Here is a 19,304-nt window from a genome sequence, read left to right as displayed (position 1 = left end):
TAATAACAAGGTTATCATCCAAGTTCATCGTCTTCCTTTGGTCTTTTTGCTCTTGGTTGTTGGTGGAGTTTTTTCTATTTCCTCGGTGGGTTTTTCCCCCCCGGGATCTTTGAGACACCGAGCACCTCTACCGACTCCACGGTTCATTTTTTAGAATCAGGCCCAGATCAACAAAAAGATCCCGGGGGGAAAAACCCGCAGAGGAAATAGAAAAAACTCCACCAACAACCAAAAGCAAAAAGACCAAAGGGAGACGATGAACTTGGATGATAACCTTGTTATTAACATTTCTTCTACTGTTTTATCTACCGAAGAAATTAACACCTTACAGAAGGGTCAATCATTTGTTCCTACTACCAGAACCAACACCTTGGAACTAGAAGTCAGTGCCTTCAAATTGGTACGGAACATCCGACTCAGACATTATTTTCAAAACATCAGCCCGACCCTCACACAAGAAGAAGATATGCTCCGGGGACTGCGTCCTCACAGTTCTTTTCTGGCACCTCAAAGCCACAAAATCATCAACGCTTTTGAGAATCTTATCAAACAGGAAATACTGAACTTACCCTTTCAACAACCCATGAAATATGGGAATATGACCAAGAAGGAGAGAAACATTTTACAAAAGCTAGCTGACGATCCCACCATCACGTGTCAAAATGCTGATAAAGGCGGCGCCCTGGTGATCATGGACACTACCTTTTATGAACAACAAATTGAGGCTCACGTCAGTGATTCCAATACATATGATGTCCTTCCGGGGGACCCCACTCAGGAGTTCTCCAAAAACTTGATCCATATCATCAATATGGCATTTGAAAACGGTACCATCAATGACAAAACCAGAAGATATTTGACACCTATCAATCCGAAACCCCCTGTGCTTTATATGCTACCTAAAATGCATAAACATCCAACCAAACCTCCCTTTCGACCCATCGTGTCCACCAGAGGTAGCCTTCATGAGAACGTGGGTACATTTTTAGACAAATATCTCCAACCATTTGTCCTTGAAACTGAGTCGCATGTACGAGACACCACCGACTTCCTTTTGAAGCTGGAACCTATTATGAATGAACTGAGAAACGCTCAACTAATCATGTGCACAGTGGACGTTTGTTCGCTCTACACCTCCATCCCTCATGATGGAGGTATTGAAGCCATTGAACAAGTGCTAGCTTCATCCGATCTGGACCCTGATTTAAAAGTGTTTTTGATGCAACTCACTATTTTTACCCTCTATCACAGCTATTTTACGGTGCTGGATAAATGGATATTGCAATTGAATGGCACGGCCATGGGAAATTCGGCAGCTCCTTGCTACGCCAACATTTACATGAAACAATTTGAGGAGTCACACATTTTATGCCAAAACAGCTGGCTGGAACATGGAAAACTGTACCTTCGTTACATAGACTATATTTTTCTACTGTGGGATGGTACTATTGATACCCTCATCACCTTTCTGGGAACTTGGAATAACATCAATCAGAGAATTCAATTCACCTGGGAATACAGTGACAAATGTGTCCATTATCTGGACGTGGAAGTACACAGAGGATCGGGAGATTGGTCCACCACAATCTTCCGTAAACCTACGGACAGAAACTCCACCTTACATTACAAAAGCTTCCACCGCATTGGCCTAAAGAACAACTTACCTTATGCTCAACTCCTCCGAGTTAAACGCATTGTCTCTAATGAAGAAGAAAGCAAGAAAGAGATCAAGATCACATTGGATCGATTAAAGGCACGGGGATATCCTACCCCCATTCTTGACCTGGCAGTTGAGAGAAGTGAGAAATGTATTAGGACTGCTTTATTGCAACCCAAACCCAAGAAACATTCTGACCGCATGGTTGTGGTCTCCAAATACTCCAAGACATCCAATCGCTTTCAACATATCATTCGCAAACACTGGCCCACCTTGTCCATGGAACCTGACTTCAAGGGACTGTTCAACCAACCGCCCCTGTTTGCGTTCACCAGAGGCAGGAATTTGAAAGAAATCTTAAGCCAACCCAGTAAACTTGACACACATATTACCTACACGGGTTTAAAACCTTGTTTCAACTGCAGTAACTGCAACAATTGCATTCTTGGTAACATTACTAATCACCCCATGAAAGGACATCCGATCAAACTCCGAGTGAATGCGACTTGCAACAGTAGTAATGTCATCTATTTATTGAAGTGTCCCTGTGGCAAATGTTACATCGGCCACACTGAAAGAAAGATCCGTGTTAGGATCTTAGAACACAAGAGTAACATTCGTACCCAAAACCTCAAATCCACTGTAGCTACTCATTTCCTTGAGAACAGACACACTGTGGCACAGTTAAAATATCAAATATTGGAGCAAGTTAAAGTTACTTCTAACAACAAGAACACCCTATTAAAAAGAGAGAACTTTTTGTCGCTCTTTATGTTATGGTATTTTACAATGTTTACAGTCTTAGCATCTTTTTATCCGTTTGTAACAGGAACCGTTAGTGATTTATTTTATGTTCTGATTTCTTTGTAGAGTAAACCCCTGACGAAGGGCGTTGCCCGAAATGCATCGGGATGTGTGATTTTTTTACAACATATCAATGACAAAGACATTCTATGAACTCAGTTAATTCAATGATTTAAATGAAAGTATACTTTCAATACCAGTCAAATAAATCTTGAAAGATGGATGAATAACTTTGTTGCTTTCGCATGAACTTTTGATCAATCTACGTACTATGGAATAAGACCTGTTGGTCCCCCCTTGTTGTGCTCAGAGGTGCTCTCTCCCCAGAAGGGGGAGCTTTGTATTAGTTCCAGTATGAACATTCTCAGGCCCTCTCTTAACCGGAACACAAACAACTCAAGACCAATTTTGCCCTGATTAGGACAGTTCGTCGGGTGTAGCTTGATTCCAGTGCAACAGTGAAAAGGGACCCACATCAGGGCATACCCTGGCCACTTAGGGCGGTACATCAAATACACAAAAGGTGATGGGAGGATGCTTGCAATAAGTCTAACAACTGGCAATCACTTGAATTAGCATTCCACCCATTGTTCTTTTGCTCAGCATGTGTCATCAGATTAGAATCAGCTTTATGCAAAGCAGTCTTGACCCTGCTCCAATAGGAACAGGCTAGCCAGAACTGCCAAACCAGGCCATCTCTAAACCAAAACACTAGCAAATCAAGACCAATTTCACCCTGCTACACCTGGTTCACAGATCCTGTTCTAGATTGCTTGTGTTCCGATTCAGGGAATACCTGGCCTGGCAGCTCGGGATGGAATGTTTCCATTGGAGCAGCATCAAGACTGATTTGCAAATAGCTGGGTCCAAACTGAGGTGGCATGGTGGGCAAAAACTGATGGACTTGGATGCGGCCTAAGCGATTTCAGTGACTTATATGAATTCAAACATTCCATTCATCACCTAGTTGTTACTTTCAGAAAGTTGGGATTTTCTTGTCTAAGTCAAATGTGCCTTTATGCCAGGGTCACCTGATAGTTAATGGCTTTTCTACGGTGTGATGTGATCCTCCCAGACAGTGGACAATGGTCCTGGCTGTGAATATTAGATCTGCCTCATCTGCCTCATGTGCAGTGTGCTTTGCTGCATGTGGCACCATTTAGTCATGTGTGCTCAAAATATTTTTCCACAAGGCATTCACATATGGGAGTATATATTGTGGCAGAGGTTTGTTTTCACCATTGCCCTGGAGTTAGTTATTATGAGAGAAACCCCATTTTTATGTTAGAATCATTCCTCGGGTGTTTTCGTATGACTTGGGAGAATCACGTTCTCTGGCAGCCATCTTGGCTGGGGGGGGTATGAATACCATGATCAAGTCATGAGAGCCACAATTGGCATTGTTTCCCTTGCAAGGGCTGGAGGTCCAGCTTGTGCTCCCCTTCACATCTGTGACAGCGAAAGGTAAATGCTTGAAGAAATTTACCTTAGGAGAGATTCACTCTCATCACCATCTTTGATCCCGTTGGCCACACCTGGAGACAACATTCTCAACGACTCCTTGATCTCGTTGGCCATGCCCAGAGAAATAACTCTTGACTATTGCCTGAAACAAAAGCAAATAGCAAGTGTTAGAAGAACTTGACTGCCCTTTACAAAGATTATAAGGTTAGTGCATGATCTGAGAAATTGACAGTAATTGGAGCAAATAAACTTGGGTAAACACAGACTACCATTGCGTTATCTAAAGAACTTTCAAAACTTAGTTTTTTCTAAAGCCATAAGACAGAATATTTCTCTAACACTCCTAAGAATAACTTGTCCATAAAACTCTAGCAACCAACTCCAAGACCGCAAATAATTTCCTGTAATATTAACTGGAAAAAAAATGTCATTAAAGAGACTACACATGCTTTTTCAAGAGAGTGTTTAAGGTGTTTTTCTCTGCAAGTAAAGCAAGTACATGATTGAAATGATTGTACAATGTTGTCATTAACTATTAGACTTAATGCTTGTTTATTGTACTCTGGTAGACACATAACCTGAGAATCACACTTAGGGCCTTATTACGAGTTTTGCAGTCCATGAACCACAGTACCTGCGGTCCAACCGCCACGAGATTTACGGTCCAACTGCCGTATTACGAGATGGGTGGATTGATATTGAAAAGACCGTGGCTGAACTGCAGACACCGCCAGCCCACCGAAGACTGATGGTTTTGCAGTAGGGGAAAAACAGCTGCCTTAGGACGGTACAGAGGAGTTTCGGCACCATCCATATGATAAGTTGACTTTCCAAAGAGCCGACCGGGGTTTGGGAATGCCCGCTTCTAGTCAGTAAAAACAAAGGCTTTGGGGTGCATACTCAGCCCTCTCGTGTTCTACCAGTCAGAGTTCGATGTGGATCCCTTTCTCTAGGTCCCCCCTTCACAGCAGCATCTTCAGCCGCAGAATACAACCCTGTTTGTGGAGAAATACAGGCAAGTCCATTTTGTACCATATACCCATTGCCTGGACTGGCAACATATGAGCTAGACTCTGGCAATGGGTAGGTGGTATTTTTCCACATGTATCATGCATATGTGTACATTTGACAAATGTGTAGTCAAAATATACACACAGGAATTGATAGATATGGTAAGCCATTGACCACCGCCGGAAGACCGCCTCAGCCACACCGCAGGCCCCATGGTCAATTTCTATTATGGCGGTCAGATGACTGCCAGTGCTGCGGTCTTCTAGCAACAGCGGTGTTCAGGCATTCGGTTCGCCAAATGCATAATCAGGCCCTAAGCGTCTCTTGAAAAAGTGATAGCATTAACGTTAGATCAAAAGAAGAGACCCAGCAAGGTTTAGGAGACAAAAGTCACTGAGACAGTCAACTCTCTTGTTCATATCTGCAATCCCCTTTCTGCTTGGCAACAGCTGACAGCGCATGCTACTAAAAGACTCCAGTGGGAACACCCAGGGTAACACTAGCCTCGTAAGACATTGTTCCTACCTACTGCTAAATATGTGTTTGTGTTCTCCTGCACTACTGCATGTTGCAGGGTGCAAGAGTTTTATGTTTTAAACTGTGTATTCTGGATTTTAAAACCACTTGATATTTTTAAATGCTCCTCACCTGATCTGGCCGAGGTCTTCTGCTGTGACCTGCTGTAATTAGGCATGCTTTTCCTCCTCATTGCACACACCCAGGTGCCATTTTGAAGGGTCAGATATCTAGTCTTGCAACCGGCTGAACCTTCCCTCTACTTATTGGGAGCCACAGCGCAGACGAACGCAGCGGGTGCACCGAAGGCAAGCCCGTCTGCGCCCGTCCACACTTAGGTCGCGCTGAGCACCAGCCCCCTTGCTGGTTTTGCTCCCCAGCGCTGCGATGGCTTGAGGTACAGTAGGGAAGGACTACTCATTCTTAATTCTGAAGCCCGGTTCAGTACAGGTCCTACGCTGTCCCCTGAAGATGCACCAATATGCCAAACCTGCCCGGTCTGCTCTCTCAGACTCAAATGCTATAAGATAAACTCACTTAGCCATTCTGTGGCCAGTACTCAGAGGTGCATGGCAGAAATGATAAAATGCACTTTGTTGAATGCTCATTCACTCATAGAACATGCAATGGTAATGTCTGCTTTTCTAGACAGTGCTAATATTGATATCGCTTTTGTAACTGAGACATGGGCAGACACTGCTTCGGGCCAGACCTGGTCATTGCCACCCCACCTGGCTACTCGTTAATCAGGCTAGATCACATTGGGAATTGAGGTGGCGGCCTAGCAATTGTCTTTAAAGACAAAAACAAGGTTAGGTTTGACCCCCTACCTTATCCTGGCTGTGAAGCAGTGGCTTTCAAAATTGGTCTTTCAAATCACTACTCCATTAAAGGTGCTTTGATTTACAGACCCCCGGCCCTAGAAATCTCTTTTTAAATATGGATTAGTTACCATGGGACATAAAGGCCAACTCCTCTGACTTTACTATCCTGGGTGATTTTAACTTTCATCTGGAGAATAAGGAGGACCCAGATACTTAGGATCTTATAGCCTCTCTGTCTCTTTTAGGTTTGTCGCAATTAGTGTGCGATCCAGCGCATTCTGGTGGCCACACCCTCAATGGCATTTTTTTTCAGATCGTCCTTTAATTCAGGCTTCTCCCTCTTTACCGCTAATATGGTCAGACCATAAGGCAGTGATGTTCCAACTGAATTTAGTGGGCCATAGATCGGAGGAGCATATGATTCCACCTACTTCCATCTATCAACATTGGCACTTAATTTTGGAAGGCCAGCTCACGAGGGCCCAAACTCTATCCAATAAACCAGTATCTCCAGATCTTGATCTACCAACTGATGAGTATCATCAATGGATTAGTGATTCTATTAGCAGAATAGCTCCAGTCAAATGCGGAAAAAACAACCAAACTGCACCATCTGAACCCTGGTTCAATGAAGAGCTTAGACTGGCCAAAGAATCATGTAGAAGGCTAGAGAGAAAGTGGAAGTCGAATTATAGAACAGAGGACAAATATCTTTATAAGGCAGAATTGTTACTATACAAAATACGTCTGACCAAAGCCAAATCCAACTTTTTTAAAAATAAAATTAATTCAGCATTGAACACTCCCAAAGAGTTATTCTCCACAGTGGTCAAGCTAAGCACTCCCTCACCAGCCAGAAATGTTAATGCTGATGGCTCTTTCTGTAACAAACTTGCTACGTTCTTTAAAATCTAGGCAGAGGGTATCTTTAACGCTTTAACTTCTAGCCTTAGCTCGGGGGGAACTGCACGATCGATAACCCTCAGCCAGAGGCTTCCAATGGGTCCAAATTAGGGACTGTCATCAGTGAAGCTAATAATTTGGAGACCGTTTTTTTAGTGCCATCTCAATCTAGGAGTACCACCCTTTCGGCTTTCTTCCCCTTACTATTGGTCAAGTAACAGACCTGTTTAATCAAATCATACAAGGATCGCCTTTTGACCATTGCACCCCTAGAGTTTTACAACTAGCCTCTGCCATAGTTCCTGGACACCTATTAGTGATTTTCAATCAAATGCTCCATCTTGGCTACTTCCCCAAAAGTTGAAAATAGCATCAATTCTTCCTCTTTTAAAAACAACAAATTTGGATGCTGATAACCCCAACAATTATAGGCCTATTTCTCGACTTCCTTTCCCGGCCAAGTTGATAGAGAAAGCCATAAACACCAGCTTTCCTTATTCATCCAGGAACATAAATTAATGGATTCCTCCCAGTTTGGCTTTAGAAGCCAACACAACATGGAGACAGCCCTGATTACAGCTGCTGAATATGTCAGAACAACTCTAGATAAAGGAGGGAACGCTGCACTAATTTTGTTAGATCTTTCAGCAGCGTTCAATACTGTTAGCCATGAACTCCTTATCAATAGTCTGTCTGAGATATGAGTTAGGGTTACCACTCTTAAGCTCCTCAGATCTTTTCTCACAGACAGAACACAGTTCGTGGAATGTAACGGTCACAAATCTACATCTTTTACTCTACTCTGTGGGGTACCACCAGGGTCGACATTGAGTCCAACTCTCTTTATTCAGTATGTTACACCCTCGGCCTCACTGATTAAAAGCCTTGGCTTCTCAGTTGACCCTTATGCAGACGACATCCAAATTGTAGTGTCAGTCACAGAAAATCCTTACAGCATTGCACAATGTTTTCACAACTGCATGTCACAGATTGGTAGTCGGCTGTCCAATAATTGTCTGAAATTGAACTCAGATAAAACTGAGGTGCTACATTTTGGCAATCACCCATCATTTTGGTTCCCTAACAGGTGGCCTCAATAAATGGGTGTGCTCCCAATTCCTGTTCCCAAGGTGAAAATTCTGGGATTCCAATTTGATGAAAAACGTTCCTTTGCGGGACATGCGAATACCCTCACTTTGTCGTGTTTCTTTATGTTTATATCACTTAGGAAAGTTCTCCTATTCATCCCTCTGGACCTACGCAAAGCAGTGATCACTGCACTGGTCTTTTGTAGGATAGACTACTGCAATGGCCTTTTTTGATTGCCCACAAGAAAGCTCTGGACAAGCTCCAAATGGTTCAAAATGCGTCTGCCAGATTGCTTCTAGGAATACCAAAACATCAATCGGTTTCCAAGTTTCTCCCCTTACTTCATTGGCTCCCGGTTTGAAAGTGGGTTATGTTCAAGTCTCGTTGCATAGCCTTTAAAGACCTTCATCTTGAGGGTCCAGAATTTATTAAACAGCTCTTTCAACAATACATCCCTTCTAAGAATTTAAGATCCTCCTCCTAGGACAATTTAGTGGTACATAAATTCAATAGAGCTACCTGGGGAGGCAAGAGCTTTGCAGTGGCCACTGCCAAACTCACAAATTCAATGCCTCTGAAACTAAAAACCACAGAAAATCTGTTTATTTTTCGCAAGGCTCTTAAAACTTGGCTGTTTAACAACTAGCTCCGTACTGCTATCTACTCTTCTGTTCTTCACTGTTGTCTGGTCCTAGCTTTACCTTGGTCCACCCTCTAGAAGTCAGCGCCTAGACACCTACGGGTAGTAGTGCGCTTTAGAAATCCTAATTTCATTTAATTTAATTTCAAGGTGAAGTGTGGCTCAATGAATAGAGCGGCAGACCCTGATGCAGACGGCTAGCCCGGGACCAGGGTTCAATTCCCCGCCTAGGCGGGTCTTGGGCTCAAAATTCCACGGACCTGATAATTCTCGCCTTGGTGCCTATTCCAATCATGGAGTCCCACTCTGCAACTATGGGCAATAGCTTGCTTAATCTCCACAATGGCCCCCACAACGCTAAGGATGCCTGGCCTCCACCTTGGGGGTGCCCAGGAGTGGACGCCTCACAGGGAAAGCCAGGATGGGTTCCACAGCGGTATTCGTACAAGCGCCTTGAGACCCTTGCGGGTGAGTAGTGCACTATACAAATATCAATTTACAATTTACAAGGTACTCACTGAGAGTTCTTCCTGAGGGGGCTGAGAGGACTAATGTTGCCTCTACAGAAGGCCTGGACGTTATCAGCAGAGATGTGGGGTCTTCCTGACAGGATGGCTGGGGAGGAGATGAACCCTAGCCTGACTGCACTTCAAAGGGTAGTTTTGGGGCTGTACCCAGCCATTATTTACTTGCAAAGAAGCCTACCCCATCACCGAATGGCAGATGCAGTGCACACCTGAGCCTGCCTGCCCTTTGCTTCACTTGCTAGACTGGAGCCAAACCCAGGGTAAAGGGAAGAACAGACTAAAACCAGGCTGGGAGTTAGACAAATAGGTGCCCCCTCCCACAGGCTTGCACCGGGCATACAACTGCTTTGAGAAATTAAGCTGTTGTTTGAGAGGGGGGGGGGTGAAGCCCTACTTAAGCAAAAGCCCCTAGTCTTGTCAGGGCTAGCCACAGAAAGTCACTAAATTAACATGTGCTTAACCATCTGGTAGGTTGTAACAAAAGCTGTTAGACTTAACTTAAAGGCAATGTGAAAGTATTTATGCAGCACTTAAACAGTAATAAAGTGAAAACTCAACCCAAAACAAATCCCACACCAATATAGAAAACACAAGTAAAATTGAATACATTATTCGACACAAAAATAACAAAAAATCCAATCAGTAGAACCTGAGTTATGCAAGTTTGTAGATTTATGGTAAGTATAGTGTCCAAAGGATCAACGTGACACTTGAGATTATCTGGTTGTGCGTGACCAGGTAAAAGTCACAAGTTCTGGCTAACCCAGATGGAATGTGGGCTGGACACTGGACCAGGTTAGTTCCTCTAAAAGTAGTACCTTCTAAAGTCCAACGCAAAGGGCTCCGTTCACAGCGGACAAAGCTGAGAGGAGCAGGGATACAGTTGTGGATCGTCGACGCTGTAACCCGAAGAGCAGGTGGGGCATTGCAGACGATCGTTGCTGTAGCGGGAAGATCCTGTTATGCATCGCAGACAGTCATTGCTGGAGGTTCACCCTGGCGGTCACCACAGGTTGAAGTGTCAAGTTCACCAGAGCTTCAGATTGGTGGTCAGTGAGAGCGGCAAGTTCATGTCACGACTGGGCCCATTCACAGCAGTAAAGAGCCCAGAACTTCACGGTTTCTCCTTTTCTTCAATGAGAAGTTCAACGGATGTCAGAGCAATGTCCAGGACCCGGAAGACACATCTTTGGGGCACAGAATCTCACTCCAGCAGAGGCCAGCAGGGCTCAGATAGGTCCTGTTGCAATCCAGCAGGGTCAGTTGTAGCAGGTCAGTTGGACAGTTGCAGGGACGCCTCTGGAGCTTGTTATGTCCCTTTAGCTCAGAACTGGAGGTCAATTGCTTTAGCTCTGGGTTGAATCCATCATTGTTCTTTAGCTCACTTCACCAGCCCAGTTCAGATCCAGCCTAATGCAAATCAGTTTTGACGCTGTGCCTCATGGAAAAGGTCCAGAGAGAACTGCCAAGCCAGGTCTTCCATGGACTGAAAACCAGCATCCTGGGGCCAGTTTCGGGGTAACACCCCTCATCCGCCAGACTAGCTTGACCCCAGTGGCGAAGTGAGCAGGAGTCCCACGTCTAGGCATACCCTGCCAACTTAGGGCGAACAAAGCAAACATAAAGAGATAATGGACCGAGCACTGAAACTTTTTAGACACTCGCCCCCTGTCACAGATCTGGGTTGAATCCATCATTGTTCTTTAGCTCACTTCTCCACCCCAGTTCAGACTCAGCCATATGCAAATCAGTCTTCACCCTGAGCCTCATGGAAACTGTCCAGACCAAATTGTCAAGCCAGGTCTTCCCTGGACCAGAAACAAGCATTCTGGGACCGGTTTCAGGATAACACCCCTCATCAGCCAGGCTAGCTTGAATCCAGTGGCAAAGTGAGAAAGGGACCCACGTCTGGGTATTCCTTGCCAAATTAGGGTGAGCAAAGCAAACACAAAGAGATGATTGGTGGAGCATTGAAACTTTTGAGACACTCACCCTCAGTCACACATCTGGGTTGAATCCATCATCGTGTTTTAGCTCACTTCGCTACCCCAGTTCAGACCCAGCCATATGCAATTTTGTCTTGACCCTGTGCCTCATGGGAACAATCCAGACCGAACTGCCAAGACAGGTCTTCCCTGGACTGGAAACAAGCATTCTGGGACCAGTTTCGGGGTAACACTCCATATCAGCTAGCTTGAATCCAGTGGCAAAGTAAGCAAGGGACCCACGTCTGGGCATACCTTGCCAACTTAAGGCGAACAAAGCAAACACAAAGATATGATGGACGGAGCACTGAAACGTATTCAGACACTCACCCCCAGTCACATATCTGGGTTGAATCCATCATCGTTATTTGTCTCACTTCGCCACCCCAGTTCAGACCCAGCCATATGCATATCAGTCTTGACCCTGTGCCTCAGGGGAACAGTCCAGACTGAACTGCCAAGCCAGGTCTTCCCTGGACTGGAAATAAGCATCCTAGAACCATTTTTGGGGTAACACCCCTCATCAGGCAGGCTAGCTTGAATCCAGTGACAAAGTGAGCAAGGGCCCAAAGTCTGGACATACCCTGCCATTGGGGTGCGAAGTGAGCTAAAGAACGATGATGGATTCAACTCAGATCTGTGACTGGGTGTGAGTGTCTGGAAAGTTTTAGCACTCCTTCCATCATCTCTTTGTGTTTCCTTTGTTCGCGCTATGTTAGGAGGGCATGCCCAGACGTGGATCCCTTCCTCACTTTGCCACAGTATTGAAGCTAGCCTGACTGATGAGGGGTGTTACCCCGAAACCAGTGCCAGGATGCTTGTTTCCGGTCCCCCTCAAAAGCAGTCATACCAGAAGTATTAAAATAAATACAGAATGAGTGAGGGGCGAGACCTGACCTGGACTTGGGGATGAAATTGATAGGCAATTTTGCCCAGGTATCGACAATTATGTTAGTAAACATAAAAAGGGGGGGCAGCAGTGGTGCCTATATACCAATGCCTGAGTGAATGCACACCTGCACAACAGGAGCGGGAGTTACCTAAAATTATCGCAGAGACCTATACTTCGCTGGAAGAGATTATTTGGGAGCTAGACCTGTGAAACCACAATTAATGGGTAATACTGAAAAGGATAATCTCAATCAAACACCCACTTTTCTTAAAAAGAAATGGGATAATAAACAATCAAAAAATAAGCAGAATAAATCACAATCACTGGGTGGGTCTCCTCAACAGGAGCCCTCTGACAAGCAATATACCCTGAGAAATCGTAATAATATTTAAAAACCTGGCAGGTATCAGGATACTGGTACGCGTTCCTCTCGTTACTTTCAGGGTTCATCTAAAAACTCTGAGAGGGAAGGACAGTCAGAACACAGATCAGAAGAGTGATCAAAGCCAAAAGAGACACATCGCACTTTAGACTACATTATCAAAAAAGAAGATAAACAGAAAAGTAAACCTGAATTTAAAAAGAAGAAAGTTGCTGGTCTTAAAATAAGAAATGCCTAGGCTGCTGAGTACTCAACTTCTGAATGGAGAATGGGCTCCGACGATGTTAGACAGTGCAGCAAAAGTAACAAAGCTCTCCAGAACCTGCTGGAATTTCTGTTGACAGTAGCATTGAATGAGCATATCACGGTGGAAATACCTGCTACTAGGGTAAGTGTCCCACATCAGTTATATGAAATAACACTCCAAATGGAGGGGTACTTCTCTAGAAAAGTGAAAGGTCTCGCCTGGGAGAACCTAACTTTTGGACAATATCCTATTAGCTGAAAAAGATTGGCCACTGAATTTGTTATGGACTGCCCAAAAGGAGAAGCCATAATATTACCAGCCTTCTCTGACCTTGTTGGGGTATCACTTAAACATTCATATATGCAGAAGTGAGTGGTAGCACTAGCTGCCGCATTATACCGCAATCATGTAGGGTGGGATGCTGAATCACCTCACCATGAAATCCCAGTAAAAATTACTCCAACCCCACAGAGGCAGTACCCAATAAAACATGATGCAGAAAAAGCAAGTCAAGGAGATCTTAGATCAACTTAAATATCAGGGTGTGTTTGAGATTGCACCTCTTCTCTAAATAATCCTTTGTTTCACGTAATGAAACCTGACAATTCATACTGCCTAGTTTTAGACTACAGGCATTTGAACAGATGCACAAAAACATTTGCTGTATAGAATGCATACTGTGCCGCATTGATGAATAACATTGTGCAGAAGAAGTACAAAATAACACTAGATATCTCAAACTGATTCTTTTGCCAAAATATAGCACCTGACAGCAGATATTTGACAGCCTTTTCAGCCCTAGGCTCTAAACGCCAATTGTGTAGACTACCCCAAGGGTATAAGAATAGCCCCGGGTTGTTCTCAGCAATGGAGGCAGGATGAGGAGGCATTGCTCTATGTAGATGATATTTATCTGATGAACGATGAATTGTTTGATCATTTAAACAGGGTGAACAACATAATTCTGGGATTTGCCTCTCAGGGCTACAAATTTAACTTTGAAAAATAAAAAATTGCACACTTCAATGTCCTATTTTTAGGATATGAGCTCTCAAGTGAAGGAAAAAACCTAGCAGCTAATTTGTTAGAAAAACGTGTGCTGCTCCAACCTCCATAGACTCTGAAAAACTTACAATCCCTTTTAGGATTCATACATTTTGGCAGAACTCACATTTTGGATTACGCAGATAAAGTGAAACTGTTCTACGGCTTAATCAGACCATATTTTTCAGTCCAACATTGGACACAGGAACACACAGAAATTATTTGTTCCTTGCAAGCTGCCATGATACCTTTCAAACACTTACACACCTGTAAATACCACGAATTTGGTGATTCGTTTAAACACAACCACACCTTCAATGAAGACAAAATGGTACCAACTGCATACAAATCACATTTGTACACAAACGCCGAAATGTGTTTTGCATCAACAGAAAAAATACTGACAGCAGTACAGACTGCTGTAGTGAGAGAAAGGGCACTAGCTGAGAGGAAATGAATAATCGTCGTGACTCCAGTACCAACCTTAGAGGCTGTTACAAAAGCAAGCGTTCCAAACACGAAAGCACTGTATCCAAGATAGATAAAATGGGATAATTCCCTCATTGCAACAGATGTAGACTACAAATTTGATTCTACATTAAAAACACAAGCATTCCTGCAGAATAAACAGGAATATCCTCTCCCAAATTAAATAATGCCTCTAGATCAGTATGAATACATTATTTACACTGACGGATCTGTTCAGCCTGACGTAGGAAGTGAACAGCAATACAGAGCTGCTTGTGCGATTGATTGTAAAAGGATGTTTGCAGGACAGCAAGTTCCGTCCTAGCAATATGCGGACGCAGCCTCTAGGAGATTGCAAGGCACTGGTGGCAGAGCTAAAAGCCCAAATACTGGCACTAAAAAATACAGATCAATAATTCCCCACACTCATTGTATGCAATTCATATTAATGTGTCCAGTCATACAATGAATATCTTCACTATTGGGGCCAGAATGGGTTTAGAGATCCAAAAGGTTGCACAATAAAGCACAAGTTGCTTTGGGAACAAGTGGCAAAGCTAAAGAAAGGCTTGTCACAGGCTCGCGAGATTCGAACGCTGAGTCATCAGCGTCTTGGCGTGCATGCTGAATGGAATTCATTGGCTGATTAAGCCACCAAGGAGAGCAAGGATAAAAAAAAATTCAATCTGTATTTGTAAAGTGCAAACTACTCACCCTTACGGGTCTCAAGGGGCTGGGGGCTGTCGTGGAATTTAAGTGAGCTATTGCCCAGAGTCACATGGTGCTGACCTGCCGCAGATGGAGATCGAACCATGAAACCTGTGCTCCGAAGTCAGCTGCCCTGGCCGCTGCACCACACCTCTCCACTTACTGATAGACAGACAGATAATGGTAGCTGTTATTGCTTCATGTAATAACAGCTCAGCCTTGCCAAACGTTTTTCCACGCAAGTAGTCCTACAAGTTAGATGCACAGAATATTCAGTATGCTCAAATTCCAGTAGTGGGGGATAAAGTAATCCCAAACACGGATCGCAGAGTAGATTTAATTCTAAATGCACACAAGGGTCTGGGTTCAGCTCAAGCAGGTATCACTGCAACAGTTTCACCTCTGAAACAGCATTATTTGTAGCCAGGTCTTACGAAGCAGACCAAAGGCGTTGTCTTTAAGTGCCACATCTGTCAACAGGTGAAGGGTTTCACCGTAGCACGTACACCTCAGACACCACTTCTGATATCAGACAGGCCACTCGCATGTGCCTATTTGGGTCACTGCACCCCCTAACAATCTATCGGAGCTTGCAATTACATCTTTGTGGCAGTGGATTCATGCTCTAGATTTCTGTGGGTTTAGCCCCAGAGCTCAGCTGATGCTCAAACTGTTATAAAGAATTTGCGAGTGGACAGTGGCGGCTGCCAGTAGAGGGCGCCAGAGCGCCGCCCACCTAGATTTCCAAACTTTGTGGATGGTAATTGGCATGAGCAATTACCATCCACATAAATTGCTTTTTAATTATATTAGTGGTTTAAGCCCATGCTGGGTGCTGCCCTCAATGCCTGGCTGCCTCTTGTCATCCTTGCGGAGATGAGTCAGGAAGCCAGGCACACTCGAGAGGGACATGACACAGCGAAGATTTCTTTTCTTTTGTTTATTTCTAAACAGACTAAGGGCTCACCTAGATCCCGCCCTGGCTTGCAATTTTCGTGGGCCTAAAGAGACCTCCATTTAGGACGCGCAGCAGCGTCAGATTTTCAGGCAATCCAGGGTTTAAGTCCTGTATTCCTAGGGCTGCCTGTCAATCACTTCAAAGGCGGCAAGCAACACCCCTTGTGACAAGTTGGAAACAGGTGTTGCTTGCTGCCTCTGAAGGGAATGGGAGTGAGCATGTGACCTGACGTCAGAATCCTAACTCCGAGTGGACACATAGACGTCATGCACAGTGAAGTAGAGAAGGCTGAATTCCAGGCAGTCTTTTCAAAAAGAAGATGGTAAGTGAAATGCAATATTACTAAAATATCAAAGCTAGACTTAATAATGTATACCGAAATGAAGTGCAAAAGTATGGTAAATGAGCATTAGATTTTGATGTTCCGGTGGCACGCATTTCCTCTTTGAAATGCGTTTCCTCTTTCCAACTTTTGTTCAAGGGCAGGCTGCTGTATGCTACTCTCTTCAAACATATTATGTCATCCCATCCGAAAACGGGCTTCCCAAATTCTGTACATTGATTGCGGGATGTCTGCTCATGTTTTTTTTAGTTACTGCAGCAAAAGGTTAAAGTCTCAAAGTCCAGGTTAGATATTTCAGGTCACATTGGGGGCCCTGCACAGGTGGAAACACTAGCGCTCTGTGGTTCCCATCAAAGTGTACAATCAGGCACGCAGTGCAAACAACATTAATTAGGAACATAACAAGCTTTAGCAAAGCCAACAGGTATGACTTTCATAATTGAAAGAGTTTTTAATTGATGGGCAAATTTACATGTGTGTTCGAAGAGGTTGCAGGGATGTGCAAGTCGGTGAAGGAGGAAGCAGAGAGGGTGGGTGTATAAATTGGTGGGTGAATATCAGTAGCAATACCTAATATCGGTGGGTGAATGTGAGTGGATGTGGTGATGGTTGGGAGGTGGGTGATGGAAATTGCATGAATGAGTAAATATAAAGAAACTGGGTTTGTGTGTTTCTGGTGGCTGGAGAAAAGTGCGTTTCAAGTGTGTGAATATGTGTGTAGGGGCTGGTGATTGATGTATCTGTTTGTTGTGTCTGTGTGACGTGTCTACTTGTGTGAGTCTCCAAGCTGGTCTTTGCCGACCATGTAAATCATGTGACTTCCTCCTGTTTCTTTACACTAAAAGTCTTGAAAATTCACCATTTTCTTCCCTTAAAGTGTTGATAAGATTGTTTGAGTAAGATGTATATAGTGTAAGCACTAACCTATGCAACAAAGAACACAGTGGTTGTGAGTGCAAGTGAGTAAATCCACTTGTATAGTGCACTGAACGGCTGAGTCTCTAGCCACCATCATGTGGTTCTGCGCTGCTGTTTTCTTTGAGATCGTGTTTGTGTTCCTGTTAGCACTGCAGAGAATATGTTCTTGGAATCTTTGGCCCTAATACATAACTGGTGCTTATATAAAGTGCTCCAATGAAATTGAGATGAGTTCACGGTATGTAAACCTGCAAACAGGAATCTGACATTCTGCCATCTCTTCGAACACCTTTTGCCATGCATTCTTTTCAATGCTTAAGCAGACCGTAAGAGAATGGTGCATGGGCTCCAAGACACTCCTTCTCCCATTGTTTTATTAAAGGAAGGGATGTGCGACTATCTGCAATGCAGGGCTGATGGTTTAGTTCCAGGCCTGCTGTATGTTAGGACTTGGCCCGCAGAATTGCGGCCATTTCACAGCATCCATAACTTTTCAGTGGGGCCTGAGTGATACATAATATTAGCACAAGTAATTTCAGTGTGTATCTTAATGTGTTCTGTTGTGGTGCAGGTTAATTTCTTCCTTCAGCTTTGAGAGCTAAGTGAACAATGCACACTTTGATGGGAACCACAGAGCGCTAGTATCTCCACCTGTGCAGGGCCCCCAATGTGACCTGAAATATCTAACCTGGACTTTGAGGCTTTAACCTTTTGCTGCAGTAACTAAAAAAAACATGAGCAGACATCCCACAATCAATGTACAGGATTTGGGAAACCCGTTTTCGGATGGGATGACATAATATGTTTGAAGAGAGTAGCATACAGCAGCCTGCCCTTGAACAAAAGTTGGAAAGAGGAAACGCATTTCAAAGAGGAAATGCGTGCCACCGGAATATCAAAATCTAATGCTCATTTACCATACTTTTGCACTTCATTTCGGTATACATTATTAAGTCTAGCTTTGATATTTTAGTAATATTGCATTTCACTTACCATCTTCTTTTTGAAAAGACTGCCTGGAATTCAGCCTTCTCTACTTCACTGTGCATGACGTCTATGTGTCCACACGGAGTTAGGATTCTGACGTCAGGTCACATGCTCACTCCCATTCCCTTCAGAGGCAGCAAGCAACACCTGTTTCCAACTTGTCACAAGGGGTGTTGCTTGCCGCCTTTGAAGTGATTGACAGGCAGCCCTAGGAATACAGGACTTAAACCCTGGATTGCCTGAAAATCTGACGCTGCTGCGCGTCATAAATGGAGGTCTCTGACACCTTAATCACATAATATTTTGAAATTAATGGCTCCTTCAACTGGCTTCATTGGCCTTCCCTGCCTTCAGGTTCATCGGATCAGGCCCCCAAACTTAGTCAGGAAGCCCTTCCTTCCCAAAGCCATTCAGCTTCGAGATCCTGACTACAAATTAGTAGATTTTGTTTACCATCATTAAAATCTGAGGGAACACAGTCTACAAATCGGCAGCACATTCACAAGTGTACATCTCAGCCCTAATAATGAGCTGATAAGCTAAGAAGACAGCTGCTGTTCGTGCACGTTAAACCTGTACACCTGTGCTCATACCTGCCACCTCAAGAGACTGTCCATGTGTCAGTGCCAGGCTTGTGTAATGTATGTACCTGGTGCTCATGTAAAATGCTCCAATGCCATTGGGCCGAGTTTGCTCTATATGAAACTGCAATACAATAACCTCAACGTCGGCTGTCTCCTTTGGACTTCAGCCACGCAATATTTTAGATGTTCAACCAGTCTGGAAGAGAATAGGGAAGGGGCACTGCCAAGGCACTGCTTCACCTTCTACCTTATTTTTCACAATGGCCCACCCTCACTTATTTGCATTATGTACTGATTGCTCCTGGGTCTCTTTTATTCCTCAAATCTCTTTAAAAACGAAACCAGGACACAAA

At 44.0% G+C, this 19,304-nt stretch overlaps 1 protein-coding gene across 1 annotated transcript in view; it reads right to left on the bottom strand.

The window, feature by feature from the left end:
• Nucleotides 1-19,304, bottom strand: part of LOC147701759 (uncharacterized) — a 546,044-nt gene that overhangs the window by 483,902 nt on the left and 42,838 nt on the right. The window contains exon 2 of the mRNA XM_086930377.1: nucleotides 3,948-4,067. Coding sequence (XP_086786503.1) covers nucleotides 3,948-4,039 — 92 coding nt within the window. The 5' untranslated portion in view covers nucleotides 4,040-4,067. The remainder of the gene's footprint in view (nucleotides 1-3,947; nucleotides 4,068-19,304) is intronic.

This window comes from Lissotriton vulgaris, chromosome 7 (assembly GCF_964263255.1).
Source record: "Lissotriton vulgaris chromosome 7, aLisVul1.2, whole genome shotgun sequence".
In the NCBI taxonomy this organism is placed as follows: domain Eukaryota; kingdom Metazoa; phylum Chordata; class Amphibia; order Caudata; family Salamandridae; genus Lissotriton; species Lissotriton vulgaris.
Note: the sequence above shows the minus strand (reverse complement) of the source record. Positions and strands in the feature narration are given on the sequence as shown.